The following is a 16,986-nucleotide window of genomic DNA, read 5'->3' as shown; positions in this document are numbered from 1 at the left end:
ATGTAAATTAGATAGCTATTGGGAAGCAGCCACATAGCACAGGGAGATCAGCTTGGTGCTTTGTGACCACCTAGATGGGTGGGAGAGGGAGGATGGGAGGGAGATGCAAGAGGGAGGAGATATGGGGATATATGTATATGTATAGCTGATTCACTTTGTTATAAAGCAGAAACTAACATACCACTGTAAAGCAATTATACTCTAATAAAGATGTTAAAAAATCATCTGAGAATATTAAACAGCAGAGCCACATATTAGGTAAACTCTTACAGAGATAATACTGGTAACAGAGCCCCCAAATGCAAAGGTTCCAAGCAATGAATCATGCTCCATCAATACCATGCACATTCTCTTCCCACTTCTATGCCCACCATCGTCCTTGGATGCTGTCTTTAAAACTGACTTTGGTTTAGTAGGGAGGCATGATTTTACTTTCGTTGCCCAGATACACACTCCTCACTGCCAGCTGAGATTACTAAAAGCAGATGAAAAGAATGGCCTCTCTGGAATACCAAGTATCTGCCAACAACTTGGGAATAGGACGTTGTTTTGTAGCCATTTTACAATGATAATTTAACAAACAAAAGCTTAAAGAAAGATAAAATTAGGATTGCTGGCTTAGCATAGCATCTTAAAACTTCATTTGAAAGAAAGACCTTTAAAAATAATTATATATACTTACTACTTGCTATGCAGTTATTTATATAATTTAAAATGGCCCAATATTATAAGCAACTCAGTAGGGATTTTTAAACTTGAGAATTTCAAGTTTATAAACGAATATACGAGAAGAACACATAAATCAGGTAAGAAATTTGGACCAGAAGCTTCTCAGCACGCAAAGTCATTATTCCACACAAATCATATATATTTTCTTTTTACCATTGCTTAGAGGAACACACTATGTATAGAACAAATGGTAAGGGGGCACAGGTGGTGGTATGCTAATAAATGTTTAAAAGTTGGCTCTCTTGTAGGTGGGGGAGGGTGTCTGATTTGCAGTATTTGCTGTTTTCTCTGGTAAAATATTCCCAAAAGAGCCAGTTCCAAATCACAAACACAACATCACTGAACGAGTGACGAGAAAGAGATGAAAAAGTCAGCTCTCCAAGAGAAAGCTTCAGTACACCATTGGGTGTAAAGGATGCAAGAATAATTTCAGTCTCAGAGATAATAGTCTATTCCACAAGTTATTTCTGAAGCTTTCGTTTACTTTAAAAGATAGTCTTTGTGTCAACTAGTACACAAGAACAAACTAGAATGTTGAGACATCTTGGAGCCTAAAATGATTATTTCTGGTCAACAAAGCTGCACAGAAAAAGTTAGCAGAGCAGGCATGAATACTATCCACTGAAAGGCCTGCTTACCAGGTTGGCCCTTGGCTGGCATATGGGAATGTGGATTTTGGGAGGGTTCCCACCAGCCTAACTGATAAGAGTAGTTCACTATGCTGAAACTGTGCAAACAGTATAGTTTATTTGGAACACCTTTCTTTCTGGGAGTCTGGAATTTGGGTACATGATGAGCAGAGGGTGCCTATACGACCAGCCCCCAATAAAGACCATGGGCACTCAGTCTATGAGTTTCTAGTAGACCACATTTCACACATGTTGTCACAACTCATTGCTGGGGGAATTAACTCCTATGTGTCTCCACTGGGAGAGGATTCTTGGAATTTTGTGCCTGGTTTCCCCTAGACTTCAACAACTAAATTCAATATACCGAATCTGCTTTGAAAGGTCATCTAGAATGCACAGTGCTAAAAGAATACAATAGCTTAATTCTTTTCTTCCGTACAAGATTTAGAAAGACATTCTTTTACCTCAGACGAATTCCTTTAGTACTCAAGCTCATAGTGTGTAGCAGACACTTACTTACATACCCACTAGCAGCTGTCATGTATTTTGTACTGGAGAAGTAGAATAACTATGTAATTTATTGTCTAAACTTTTAAAACTGAAAGGGAGTAGTAATTATTCCAGAACAACAGGTATAAGCTGTTATTTATGTGGCAAAGTCATCCTAGTATGAAACCAAGTTAATTACATAAGACAACCACATAGTTCTGCAGGTACCTAACTTCTTCCCCAACCACAATAAGCTGTCTCAATTCAAAATAGAGGAAAAAGGCTCAGGTGATACTTGTTGAATCGTTCCCAGAGGAGAAAGGATTTAAGCTGGATGCTGAAGAATGGAGAGGTTAGACTACATGGAGATAAAAGCAGAGTTTCGGTGAGGGAATAAAGTCAGGAGAAGTTATGTTTCGGTAGATAGATTGAAAGGGTTGGTTTGAAACAGTCAGAAATGAGAATTGAGGCAAAATAGGGAGAATGAGTGCAAATGTCATCCTATAAACCACGCAAAAGCTTGAGGAGGGTGTGGACAAGATCAGAGGTGAACTTCAAGAAGATTAAAGTGAGGACAGGGTAGAATGTGTTGATTCAATGGTAAAGCTGGGTGCATGTGAGTATAAGGAGAGCTCTTATTTGATAAGGGTAAAGGTGTTTGGTATATCCTAGAAAGAGAAGTTGAAGGATGTGGGTGTGAGAAGCAAGGGGGAAAAGAAAAGTCATAGATAATTTTGACACAAGAAATAATACCAGCATTAACAGAATTAAAGAAGTGAGAAGCCAATTTGAGAAAATGTGTGAGATTTCACATGTGTCACTAAGGTGTTGTAGTCTGAAGTCCTGGTAACCAGTCAGTGGACAGTACAAAGGTGGTCAGGTATGATGGTGGGAGATACTCGCCGAGATGTTACAGACAATATGGAAGGAGCAAAGCTAGCAGGGACACAAACTGAAGGATAAGAATAGAGCTATAAGGTAGAACCTGAGGGATTCCCTTCACTCACGAGGTGGGAAGAAGAGGAACCTTTTGAAAGTGTATTTAGTGATAGATGGAAACCCAAACTCTGGGTTATCCTAAAAGGAATCCCTTTACTTTTTTCCTAACTATAAAAGTAATACATATTCATTACTATAAGTTTATTCATTATTCATTATTATAACAGGAAAATGTAAAAATTAAAATTGCAGCCCCACTATCAATATTTTGATGTGTAACATGCACACAAACACAAACTTACTTTAAAAAACCTGAATAATAGTGTACATCCTGGTTTAAATCCTGGTGTTTTTTTTTTTTTTTCCTCTTAGGCCAAAAAATATTTCCAAATGTCTTTAAATGATTTTCCAAATAAAACTTTTCACAGCCATATCAATTCCATTTTTGGCCAGGCTATATTTGTATATTTATCCCAATTACTCTTTTGTGCCATTTCAGATGTTTCTAAAATTTGCATTGTGAATAACTCTTGGATCAACATATTTACACAATTTATTTTTATGCTCATTTCTGATCATTTCTTTAGGGCAAATTTCTATCAATAAAATCACTTCAACTATCTTGTACATAAAACATTGATTGAAATATGATGTCAAATTTATCTCAAAAGTTATTGAATGATTTCATATTCCCACCAGAAAAGCAAATGTGTGCTCAGTTTCCCATACCGTCACTAACAATGGATATTATATTATTTTAAGAAAATAAAATAACATGCTGCTACTATTATTAAATTGCACTTTTTAATACATGTGACATTGAAACTTACAATATTCATTATGGTTTATATTTCTCCTTTGATGAAGTGCCCTTTCATATTCTTACCCCATTTTTTCCACTAAAGTCTTTATCTTTTTCACATTGATTTGCAAACACATCTTATATATAAGAGATGGTTATCCTGTGTCATATATTGTATAAATTTCCTAACACTTTGCCTTTTAATTTGATTGAATTTTTTTGAAATAGATTACTTTCATGCATTCTGGTCTTTCTACATTTCCTTTATGATCTCTTCCTCTGATTTTATGCTTAGAAAGAAATTATCCATTCACATATCAAATATTACTTCTTTTCATCTACTGTAAAGCCCATAATTTTTTTTTTTTTTTTTTTTTTTTGGTACGTGGGCCTCTCACTGTTGTGGCCTCTCCTGCCACGGAGCACAGGCTCTGGATGTGCAGGCTCAGCAGCCATGGCTCACGGGCCCAGCCGCTCCGCAGCATGTGGGATCTTCCTGGACCGGGGCACGAACCCGTGTCCCCTGCATCGGCAGGCGGACTCTCAACTACTGTGCCACCAGGGAAGCCCCTAAAGCCCATAATTTTGACAAGTCTGTTTCCAATTCTGTTTACTCCAGTGGTCCATCTAGTTGATGGCCTTGGAGCTTTACCAACACAAGCTGACCCCTAATTCAGTCCTGGTAATGTGCAGTCACTTATTTTCCATGAGCAAAATGAACAAAGAGTCAGCTGTGCCAGTGAGAAGGCACAGAGGGGTCTTTCTGAGAACTTAATAGGCTTGGTGCTGCCAGAAGGACCAGAGCTGCTCTGGAAGGGAACAGATGACTTTTAATGCCATGTTACAGAATTAAATACGTGTGTGGCAGCATCGCCCTATAACTGGTTTGACTCCTGGAAGGATAGAGGAATAAATAAAAAGCAAGCTACGTTTTTCCTTGTCTACATTATATGTTCTGAGGAGTTTCTCTGCACAATATCTGTGTTGCATTCCATTGAGGGCTGTGCCTCCTGGAAAAAAAGTGTGTGTGTGGTGGGGAGCAAGTGGAGGATGTTACTAACCGTGTAATGTTTTTCTATGTTTTTCTAAATACAAAACCAGAACGAATATTCTATCATAGCTCAAGGGATTGAGGGCAACTAACAAGTATTAAATATTGAGCTAGGTTGTCAGGGAAAATTAAAGCATAAACTCTAGAGGACTTGAAAATTATGATAAAGTTACATTTTCTTGATGGTTTAAGCAATGTCTTATCTAAGGGTGGCCTCTCATATTTACCAAGAACTTGATAACCCTTTAGAGACTCTAAAAACTACCCTTGATTTTGAGGCAGTTGATTTTTTAAAATTAATTTGTATTGGAGTATAGTTGCTTTACAATGTGGTATTAGCTTCTACTGCACAGCCAAGTGAATCAGCCATACATACACATATATCCCCTCTCTTTTGGATTTTCCTCCCATTTAGGTCACCACAGTGCACTAAGTAGAGTTCCTTGTGCCATATAGTATGTTCCCCACAGTTGTCTATTTTATATATAGTATCAATAGTGCATATGTGTCAATCCCAACCTCCCAATTCCTCCCACCCCACACTTTTCTCCCTTGGAATCCATAATTTGTTCTCTACGTCTGTGTCTCTATTTCTGCTTCACAAATAAGGTCATCTATACCATTTTTCTAGATTGCACAGATATGCGTTAATATATGATATTTGTTTTTCTCTTTCTGACTTACTTCACTCTGAATAAAACTCTCTAGGTCCATCCACATCTCTACAAATGACCCAATTTTGTTCCTTTTTATGGCTGAGTAATATTCCATTGTATATATGTTCCACAACTTCTTTATCCATTCCTCTGTTGATGGACATTTAGGTGGCTTCCATGTCATGGCTACTGTAAATAGTGCTGCTATGAACACTGGGGTGCATGTGTCTTCTTGAATTATCGTTTTCTCTGGGTATATGCCCAGTAGTGGGACTGCTGGGTCATAAGGTAGTTCTATTTATAGTTTTTTAAGAAACGTCCATACTGTTTTCCATAGTGGCTGTATCAATTTACATTCCCACCAAGAGTGCAAGAGGGTTCCCTTTTCTCCACGCCCTCTCCAGCATTTACTGTTTGTAGATTTTTTGATGATGCCCATTCTTACCGGTGTGAGGTGATACCTCACTGTAGTTTTGATTTGCATTTTGGTAATCATTAGTGATGTTGAGCATCTTTTCATGTGCCTCTTGGTCATCTGTTTGTCTTCTTTGGAGGAATGTCTATTTAGGTCTTCCACCCGTTTTCTGATTGGGTTTTTTGTTTTTTTGATATTGGGTTGCATGAGCTGTTTGTATATTTTGGAGATTAATTCTTTTTTTTTAACATCTTCATTGGAGTATAATTGCTTTACAATGGTGTGTTAGTTTCTGCTTTATAACAAAGTGAATCAGCTATATGTATACATATATCCCCATATCTCCTCCCTCTTGCGCCTACCTCCCACCCCCCATCCCACCCCTCTAGGTTGTCACAAAGCACAAAGCTGAGCTCCCTGTGCTATGTGGCTGATCCCCACTAGCTATCTATTTTAAGTTTGGTAGTGTATATATGTCAATGTTACTCTCTCACTTCGTCCCAGCTTACCCTTCCCCATCCCCCTCTCCTCAAGTCCATTCTCTACATCTGGATCTTTATTCCTGCCCTGCCCCGAGGTTCTTCAGAACCATTTTTTTTTTAAGATTCCATATATATGTGTTAGCATACGGTATTTGTCTTTCTCTTTCTGACTTACTTCACTCTGTATGACAGACTCTAGGTCCATCCACCTCACTACAAATAACTCCATTTTGTTTCTTTTTATGGCTGAGTAATATTCCATTGTATATACATGACACATCTTCTTTATCCATTCATCTGTCAATGGACACTTAGGTTGCTTCCATGACCTGGTTATTGTAAATAGAGCTGCAATGAACATTGTGGTACATGACTCTTTTTGAATTATGGTTTTTTCAAGGTATATGCCCAATAGTGGGACTGCTGGGTCATATGGTAGTTCTATTTTTAGTCTTTTAAGGAACCTCCATACTGTTCTCCATAGTGGCTGTATCAATTTACATTCCCACCAACAGTGCAACAGGGTTCCCTTTTCTCCACACCCTCTCCAGCATTTATTGCTTATAGATTTTTTGATATGGCCATTATGACTGGTGTGAGGTGATATCTCATTGTAGTTTTGATTTGCATTTCTCTAATGATTAGTGATATTGAGCATTCTTTCATGTGTTTGTTGGCAATCTGTGTATATTCTTTGGAGAAGTGTCTATTTAGGTCTTCTACCCATTTTTGGAGTGGGTTGTTTGTTTTTTCGATATTGAGTTGCATGAGCTGCTTGTACATTTTGGAAATTAATCCTCTGTGAGTTGTTTCATTTGCAAATATTTTCTCCCATTCTGAGGGTTGTTTCTTCGTCTTGTTTATGGTTTCCTTTGCTGTGCAAAAGCTTTTAGGTTTCATTAGGTCCCATTTGTTTATTTTTGTTTTTATTTTCGTTACTCTAGGAGGTTGGCCAAAAAAGATCTTGTTGTGATTTATGTCAAAGAGTGTTCTGAGGCAGTCAATTTTTAAAATGGTACTTGGTCATGGCCTTTGGTACATGATGGTGACAATTAGGGGAGCACTTTCTACTTCTTCTACATACGACATTCTCTCTTAGGTTTATTCTAATGCAATGTTTAAAGAGATATGTGAGTATTTAAGAAGTTTGGAATATGTGAACATGATATTAAATAACAACATAGTACTTCATAAGATTAAATATGTCCATGAAAATTAAAAATATAATTTTCCTTAATAACAGATTTTTCTCCATTTCACTTTAGCCCCAAAACCTTTCCATAGGCCCACAGATGTATATTAAATTGTCCTATTTTAACAGCAGGTGTTAATAACAAGATATTCACTATAATGAACACATATTTAAATAACAAAACTTCCCAACATTAAACATTTTTAAGTGAAGAAATTCAATTCCCTCTATGGGAACATAAGAGTATAGAAAAAAGGAATCAGAAGCAATCCTCTCATGCCTTTTGGACTACTGTTCCACTGCACTTGAACTCTAACTCGTAAAGCATGCTTTATGGCTGAATATGGAGGTCAGGGAAAGAAGAATAGGAATAAGGAGGGCAGAGGACCAGACTGAACTTGAAAAACAGTTCAGGAAGGGAGGTGGCTTTGCTAGAGGATCAGGAGGAGGCATTTGAAAGAGGTTCCCCACCACAGTCCCTAGAAGTACAGAAAGGAGAGGAAGAAGAGATGAAAGGAGGCTCAGCACAGTACAAGATTCCCTATGAAGGGCTGGAGAGCAGTGATGAGCTGTAGGGGAACTAGCTCAACAACTCCCAGTTCAGCTCTGAGACACACCACTGTACACTGGGGGAATGATGGATGGCGTGTCAAGATTTGGTTGCTGCCAAGATGAAAGACACGAGAGCCTTTTTTTAAAAAAACATATCTCATCACTATTCCTCAGTAAAAGGACTATTCAGTTTGACTAATTATAGTTGAAACACTACCAATGAGAAGAAATTTTCAGAAAAAAGGAAGAAATGGATTTCTTATATGCATACACTGTACATGTTAGTATATGCATATAAGGAATGTTGACTGTTGACTTGTTCTTTCAGAAAATTGACATAAAATAATGGATATTTTAAAACATGTAGTTGTATATGTATCTTTTTTCCCCTTAATGCTGATGCAACACCTTAAAAACAGGTATTTTTAACTTAATATAAATGCTATAACATGAATTTGGTAGGTCCTGCTATTTAAAATATGCCTAAGAAGAAGAAAAAGAAATAGCCTTGTTTCACTCTTTCTCATTATTGAAGGAAATATTAATCTTTCTCTTAGAACTGTTAACATTAAATATCACAAGTCATGTAAAATGCTCAGCACAGTGCCTGTCTGTAGTAAGTGCTCAATTAACTTAAACATTCTTATTATCATTATTTTATTAAAGAGGAGCAGATTCTGAGATAAAGTCTACTTTTCAAACTTTGGACTTCACATGACAATGCTAATGCCCTTTCCACATTTCATATGGAAAAACTTACCTCTTGCAAATGAGACTCCTTTTTCTTTGCAGACAAATTTAAATGCTTGTCAAGAATAGAATAGTATTTTTCACTCTCCTTGTCAAATTTCTTCTTTCCATCCTAGGAGATCACAAAAACAACAAAACATTCAAATTAGAGAATCAAGAAAACCTTGATTTCCACCATCCCTATCAAACATCCACTGAAATTATTTAATAAAGATTTAGTGAGCTTCAAATATGTGCAAAAGTTGATGAAGTAGAGTAGGAAGAAGGATGTGAAACAAAATCATTTGAGTATGTATTCTGCTCTCAAAGAAGTTCATGAAACTATAGTATGGAGGGGGCAGGCTGCCTAAAGTAGAATCCCTTTGAACACTTTATAACTGATTCTCAACAAGAAATTCTTTTTTTTTAATTTTTTTTTGCGGTATGTGGGCCTCTCACTGCTGTGGCCTCTCCCGTTGCGGAGCACAGGCTCTGGACACGCAGGCTCAGCGGCCATGGCTCACGGGCCCAGCCGCTCCGTGGCATGTGGGATCTTCCCGGACCAGGGAACGAACCCGTGTCCCCTGCATCGGCAGGCGGACTCTCAACCACTGCGCCACCTGGGAAGCCCTCAACAAGAAATTCTGACCTGGGATAGGACCAAGAGAAAACATCTCTTTTAGGCTTTTTGATGATTCAGATGAGTTAATATACAACCAGTTTAGAGAACCACTTGCATACTCTTCTCAAGGAATCATAATTCCCAGCCACAAAAAATGATGCCTCTTACTGAGCTCGGCCCACCAGAGAAACAGTCAGCTCTACCCACCACCAGTCCCTCTCATCAGGAAACTTACACAAGCCTCTTAGATAGCCTCATCCACCAGAGGACAGACAGCAGAATCAAGAAGAATTACAATCCTGCAGCATGTGGAACAACAACCACATTCATAGAAAGATAGACAAGATGAAAAGGCAGAGGGCTATGTACCAGATGAAGGAACAAGATAAAACCCCAGAAAAACAACTAAATGAAGTGAAGATAGGCAAACTTCCAGAAAAAGAATTCAGAATAATGATAGTGAAGATGATTCAGGACCTCGGAAAAAGAATGGAGGCAAAGATCGAGAAGATGCAAGAAATGTTTAACAAAGATCTAGATGAATTACAGAACACACAGAGATGAACAATACAATAACTGAAATGATAACTACACTAGAAGGAGTCAATAGCAGAATAACTGAGGCAGAAGAACAGATAAGTGACCTGGAAGACAGAATGGTGGAATTCACTGCTGCGGAACAGAGTAAAGAAAAAAAGAATGAAAAGAAATGAAGACAGCCTAAGAGACCTCTGGGACAACGTTAAATGCAACAACATTCACATTATAGTGGTCGCAGAAGGAGAAGAGAGAGAGAAAGGACCAGAGAAAATATTTGAAGAGATTATAGTTGAAAACTTCCCTAACATGGGAAAGGAAATAGCCACCCAAGTCCAGGAAGTGCAGCGAGTCCCATATAGGAAAAACCCAAGGAGAAACACACCAAAACACATAGTAATCAAACTGGCAAAAATTAAAGACAAAGAAAAATTATTGAAAGCAGCAAGGGAAAAATGACAAATAACATACAAGGGAACTCCTAAAAGGTTAACAGGTGATTTCCCAGCAGAAACTCTAAAAGCCAGAAGGGAGTGGCATGATATACTTAAAGTAATGAAAGGGAAGAACCTACAACCAAGATTACTCTACCCGGCTAGTATCTCATTCTGATTTGAAGGAGAAATCAAAAGCTTTACAGACAAGCAAAAGCCAAGAGAATTCAGCACCAGCAAACCAGCTCTACAACAAATGCTAAAGGAACTTCTTTAAGTGGGAAACACAAGAGAAGAAAAGGACCTACAAAAACAAACTGAAAATAATTAAGAAAATGGTCATAGGAACATACATATCAATAATTACCTTAAACATGAATGGATTAAATGCTCCAACCAAAAGACACAGGCTTGCTGAATGGATACATAAACAAGACCCATATATATGCTGTCTACAAGAGACCCATTTCAGACCTAGGGACACATACAGACTAAAAGTGAGGGGATGGAAAAAGATATTCCATGCAAATGGAAATCAAAAGAAAGCTGGAGTAGCTATACTCATATCAGATAAAATAGACTCTAAAATAAACAATGTTACAAGAGACAAGCAAGGACACTACATAATGATCAAGGGATCAATCCAAGAAGAAAATAAAACAATTATAAATATATGTGCACCCAACATAGGAGCACCTCAATACATAAGGCAACTGCTAACAGCTATAAAAGAGGGAATCGACAGTAACACAATAAAAGTGAGGGACATCAATACCTCACTTACACCAATGGATAGATCATCCAAACAGAAAATTAATAAGGAAACACAAGCTTTAAATGACACAATAGACCAGAGAGATTTAATTGATATTATAGGACATTCCACCCAAAAACAGCAGATTACACTTTCTTCTCAAGTACGCACGGAACATTCTCCAGGATAGATCACATCTTGGGTCACAAATCAAGGCTCAGTAAATTTAAGAAAATTGAAATCATATCAAGCATCTTTTCTGACCACAATGCTATGAGATTAGAAATGAATTACAGGTAAAAAAACGTAAAAAGCACAAACACATGGAGGCTAAACAATGCATTACTAAATAACCAAGAGATCACTGAAGAAATCAAAGAGGAAATAAAAAAATACCTAGAGACAAATGACAATGAAAACACGATGATCCAAAACCTATGGGATGCAGCAAAAGCAGTTCTAAGAGGGAAGTTTATAGCTATACAAGCCTACCTCAAGAAACAAGAAACATCTCAAATCAACAATCTAACCTTACACCTAAAGGAACTAGAGAAAGAAGAACAAACAAAACCCAAAGTTAGCAGAAGGAAAGAAACCATAAAAATCAGAGCACAAATAAATGAAATAGAAACAAAGAAAACAAGAGCAAAGATCAATAAAACTAAAAGCTGGTTCTTTGAGAAGATAAACAAAATTTATAAACCATTAGCCAGACTCATGAAAAAAAAGAGGGAGAGGACTCAAATCAATAAAATTAGAAATGAAAAAGGAGAAGTTACAAGAGACACCACAGAAATACAAAGCATCCTAAGAGACTACTACAAGCAACTGTATGCCAATAAAATGGACAATGTGGAAGAAATGGACAAATTCTTAGAAAGGTATAACCTTCCAAGACTGAACCAGGAAGAAATCGAAAATATGAACAGACCAATCAAAAGCAATGAAATTCAAACTGTGATTAAAAATCTTCCAACAGGGCTTCCCTGGTGGCACAGTGGTTGAGAGTCCGCCTGCCGATGCAGGGGACACGGGTTCATGCCACGGTCTGGGAAAATACCACATGCTGTGGAGCGGCTAGGCCCGTGAGCCATGGCCGCTGAGCCTGCACATCTGGAGCCTGTGCTCCGCAATGGGAGAGGCCACAACAGTGAGAGGCCCGCCTACTGCAAAAAAAAAACAAAAAACAAAAAAACTTCCAACAAACAGAAGTCCAGGACCAGGTGGCTTCAGAGGTGAATTCTAACAAACATTTAGAGAAGAGCTAACTCCCATCCTTCTCAAACTCTTCCAAAAAATTGCAGAGGAAGGAACACTCCCAAACTCATTCTATGAGGCCACCAACACCTGATACCAAAACCACACAAAGATACTACAAAAAAAGAAAATTACAGACCAAAATCACTAATGAATATAGATGCAAAAATCCTCAACAAAATACTAGCAAACAGAATCCAACAACACATTAAAAGGATCATACACCATGATCAAGTGGGATTTATCCTAGGGATGCAAGGATTCTTCAATATACACAAATCAATCAATGTGATACCCCATATTAAAAATTGAAGAAGAAAAACCATATGATCATCTCAATAGATGCAGAAAAAGCTTTTGACAGAATTCAAAACCCATTTATGATAAAAACTCTCCAGAAAGCGGGCATAGAGGGAAACTACCTCAACATAATAAAAGCCATATATGACAAACCCACAGCAAACATCATTCTCAATGGTGAAAAACTGAAAGTGTTTCCTCTAAGATCAGGAACAAGACAAGGATGTCCACTCTCACCACTATTATTCAACATAGTTTTGGAAGTCCTAGCCATGGCAATCAGAGAAGAAAAAGAAATAAAAGGAATCCAAATTGGAAAAGAAGAAGTAAAACTGTCACTGTTTGCAGATGACATAATACTATACATAGAGAATCCTAAAAATGTCACCAGAAAACTACTAGAGCTAATCAGTGAATTTGGTAAAGTAGCAGGATACAAAATTAATGCTCAGAAATCTCTTGCACTCCTATACACTAATGATGAAAAATCTGAAAGAGAAATTAAGGGAACACTCCAGTTCACCATTGCAACAAAAAGAATAAAATATCTAGGAATAAACTTACCTAGGGAGACAAAAGACCTGTATGAAGAAAACTATAAGACACTGATGAAAGAAATTAAAGATGATACCAACAGATGGAGAGATATACCATGTTCTTGGATTGGAAGAATCAACATTGTGAAAATGACTATACCACCCAAAGCAACCTACAGATTCAATGCAATCCCTATCAAATTACCAATGGCATTTTTTACAGAACTAGAACAAAAAATCTTAAAATTTATATGGAGACACAAAAGACCCCGAATAGCCAAAGCAGTCTTGAGAGAAAAACACAGAGCTGGAGACTCCCTGACTTTGGACTATACTACAAAGCTGCAGTAATCAAGACAATATTGTACTGGCACAAAAACAGAGACATATATCAATGGAACAAGATAGAAAGCCCAGAGATAAACCCACACACCTATGGTCAACTAATCTATGACAAAGGATGCAAGGATATACAATGGAGAAAAGACAGTCTCTTCAATAAGTAGTGCTGGGAAAACTGGACAGCTACATGTAAAAGAATGAAATTAGAACACTCCCTAACACCATACACAAAAATAAACTCAAAATGGATTCGAGACCTAAATGTAAGACTGGACACTATAAAACTCTTAGAGGAAAACATAGGAAGAACACTCTTTGACATAAATCACAGCAAGATCTTTTTTTGATCCACCTCCTAGAGTAATGGAAATAAAAACAAAAATAAAGAAATGGGACATAATGAAATTTAAAAGCTTTTGCACAGCAAAGGAAACCATAAACAAGACAAAGAAACAACCCTCAGAATGGGAGAAAATATTTGCAAACAAATCAATGATCAAAGGATTAATCTCCAAAATATATAAACAGCTCATGCAGCTCAATATTAAAGAAACAAACAACGCAATCCAAAAATGGGCAAAAGACCTAAATAGACATATCTCCAAAGAAGACATACAAATGGCCCAGAAGCACATGAAAATCTGCTCAACATCACTAATTATTAGAGAAATGCAAATCAAAACTACAATGAGGTATCACCTCACACTATTTAGAATGGGCATCATCAGAAAATCTACAAACAACAAATGCTGGAGAGGGTGTGGAGAAAAGGGAACCCTCTTGCACTGTTGGTGGGAATGTAAACTGATACAGCCACTATGGAGAACAGTATGGAGGTTCCTTAAAAAACTAAAAATAGAATTACCACATGATCCAGCAATCCCACTACTGGGCATATACCCAGAGAAAACCATAATTCAAATAGACACATGCACTCCAATGTTCACTGCAGCACTATTTCCAATAACCAGATAATGGAAGCAACCTAAATGCCCATCGGCAGACGAATGGATAAAGAAGTTGCGGTATATATATACAATGGAATATTACTCAGCCATAAAAAGGAATGAAACTGAGTCATTTTTTGAGATGTCGATGGATCTAGAAAGTGTCATACAGAGTGAAGTAAGTCAGAAAGAGAAAAACAAATATCATATATTAACACATGTATGCGGAACCTAGAAAAATGGTACAGATGAACCGGTTTGTAGGGCAGAAGTTGAGACACAAATGTAGAGAACAAACGTATGGACACCAAGAGGGGAAAACCGCAGTGGGGTGGGGATGGCGGTGTGCTGAATTGGGTGATTGGGATTGATATGTATACACTAATGTGTATAAAATTGATGACTAATAAGAAGCTGCTGTATAAAAAATAAATTAAATAATATATATTAAAAAAAAGATGCCTGATATTTCGTACAACTCATTTTTGACAAGAAGGAAAATAGACCTTCAAAACCTGGTAGCGTGAAATAATTAGAACAGTTCAGTCAAGTCAAAAGGATTAGCAACATCTGTGTCATATACTCAACAGAACTCTAATAGCTGACCTTTGCATATCCCTAAAATGACACTGTTCTGTAGGGGAGCTGTAACCAGGCTAGTCTTTTGTGGAGGTGGAGGATACTTTACCTTTCATCCTCTGGCATACTTTTATAGAAATCCAAATGGAATAAAACCTTAAAGAGAACAGGACATGCCTGGGCATATAATCTTCTTCAACTATAAATGTGTTATCCACCAGGTATGTCATTTCCATTCATGGGTCCATATGAAATAAATACTAGGTGATCACACTCATAAATTTTATTGGCTAAAGAAGTACTATTCCTTGCTTTTATTTCAGTGTCTCTTGAAGTGCAATAGCTGGACCACCTTAATCAGAGTCGAGTATTTTAAAGCCTATTAAAAATGTAGACTCTTATTTCCCTCATATAGAGATTCAGACATTGTTATTTTTAACAAGCTCTGTGATTATTATGCATAATGTTTTGCTTCATTATTTGCATATGTATTTGGAGGAGATGAATTAAAAATGATGGATGGATGGATGAGGAGAGGAGAGGAGAGGAAGGGAGTTTGGGAGTAAGGGAAGAAGAAAGGAGAAGAGGCACAGGCCTCTGACTTGTCTTTCTGAGGACCCTGAGGGTGTCAGATCCAGGTTAATACATCCACAGAATTCCATTTTGATCCACTGGCACTCTAAACTTTTTATCTCCTCAATTATATTTCCAGGAACCCATCATAACCTAGTTGCATAGAAACTTAACTGGTAAAATGGCATTAAATGGAAAGACCAAGTAGGGTTCTGCTGTAAAGGTTCTAGTCACTTTGGGACCTTTGAAGAAGTACTGGTATGTCTGTGCATTACAGTATTATACCTGTAAATGATGAGGGGGGGAATCAACATCTTCAAAGCATTTTTATTATTTAAGGAGAAAATGTGGCTCTACTAGAAGAAACAAAATTGAAAAATAAAAAGTGGCATTCCCATCCAAAAAAGGTCTTTTGAGGAATTCACACAACAAAATGTACAGGAGAGAACCCAAAAGAAAGCAGAGAAGTCCAAGGTTTAGGATGGGAGGAGCTTGTCCTGTCCACGGTTGAAACAGATACCTGGGTGAACATTCCATTGTTTGAGCAGTGAACGTTACTCTTTAATCTGGCATTTCATGCCCATAACTGACCTGCCCAAGCAATTTCTCCAAAAGTCTCTCTCATTAGCCCTTTTGAGCTCCTATTCTTTTTTCTCTGTAGACCATCTCCTCTCTGATACAAATGCTTACTTCTTCCAACATCCACATATTCAAGTTAGATCGACTCCTAGCATCCAGCTTAAATAGACCTCATTCACATGTCCCCTCCATCAACTCTCTCTCCCTTTTAGATGCTCATATAGCTTTATATATGAGTTTCTTATGGTGTTCATGTCCTACATTGTAGCAGGGAAATTTATGCATGTATCTTCCCATCATTAAAACTGAAAATTTGAGAGAGTGCTCAATAAATATCTAATGAACAAGTGAAATTATTCCTCTTATAACACGGCACCACAGTCCCTCACAAACATTCCATTTGATCAAAAACCCAATATCCATGATATAAGGGACACTTCTGCACAAATGGCCTTAACTCAGTCCCAGTGATACATGAATACTGGGGGGCACCCAGCTGCCTTACAGTGTAGTATGCAAAACTGACTCACTTTCATCTTACAATAGGGGGCTTAAAATTTCTCACTGTGCATAGAAGAAACTATTTGGGGGAAAAGAGAACACAGCTGTGGTGACTACACTTGCATCTTTGTTTTTCAGTCAGTGTTTGATGGTGTTTTGGGAAATGTTAATTCCGTGCCAACACATCAGCATTCCTGGCAATACAAAAATCGTTCCCAGAAGCACTTCCTGAACTCTTATTCAAACCCTGGCCCTTCACACCACCAGGCCCGGGAAAAGGATTTACTCAAAGGGTCCCATGATGTAGACAACAAAAACACACTCAGTTCTAGCATAAAATTAAAGAGCTGAGTTGAAAGA

General features: G+C 37.6%; 1 protein-coding gene across 1 annotated transcript in view; it reads right to left on the bottom strand.

Annotated features, from left to right (window-relative positions):
- Positions 1 to 16,986, bottom strand: part of ARHGAP42 (Rho GTPase activating protein 42) — a 290,695-nt gene that overhangs the window by 76,219 nt on the left and 197,490 nt on the right. Inside the window, exon 5 of the mRNA XM_060103053.1 lies at positions 8,697 to 8,798. Within this exon, the coding sequence (XP_059959036.1) occupies positions 8,697 to 8,798 (102 nt within the window). The remainder of the gene's footprint in view (positions 1 to 8,696; positions 8,799 to 16,986) is intronic.

Source organism: Mesoplodon densirostris, chromosome 7 (genome assembly GCF_025265405.1).
Source record: "Mesoplodon densirostris isolate mMesDen1 chromosome 7, mMesDen1 primary haplotype, whole genome shotgun sequence".
Classification (NCBI taxonomy): Eukaryota; Metazoa; Chordata; class Mammalia; order Artiodactyla; family Ziphiidae; genus Mesoplodon; species Mesoplodon densirostris.
The sequence above is the reverse complement of the archived record's forward strand: the minus strand, read 5'-3'. Positions and strand labels throughout refer to the sequence as shown.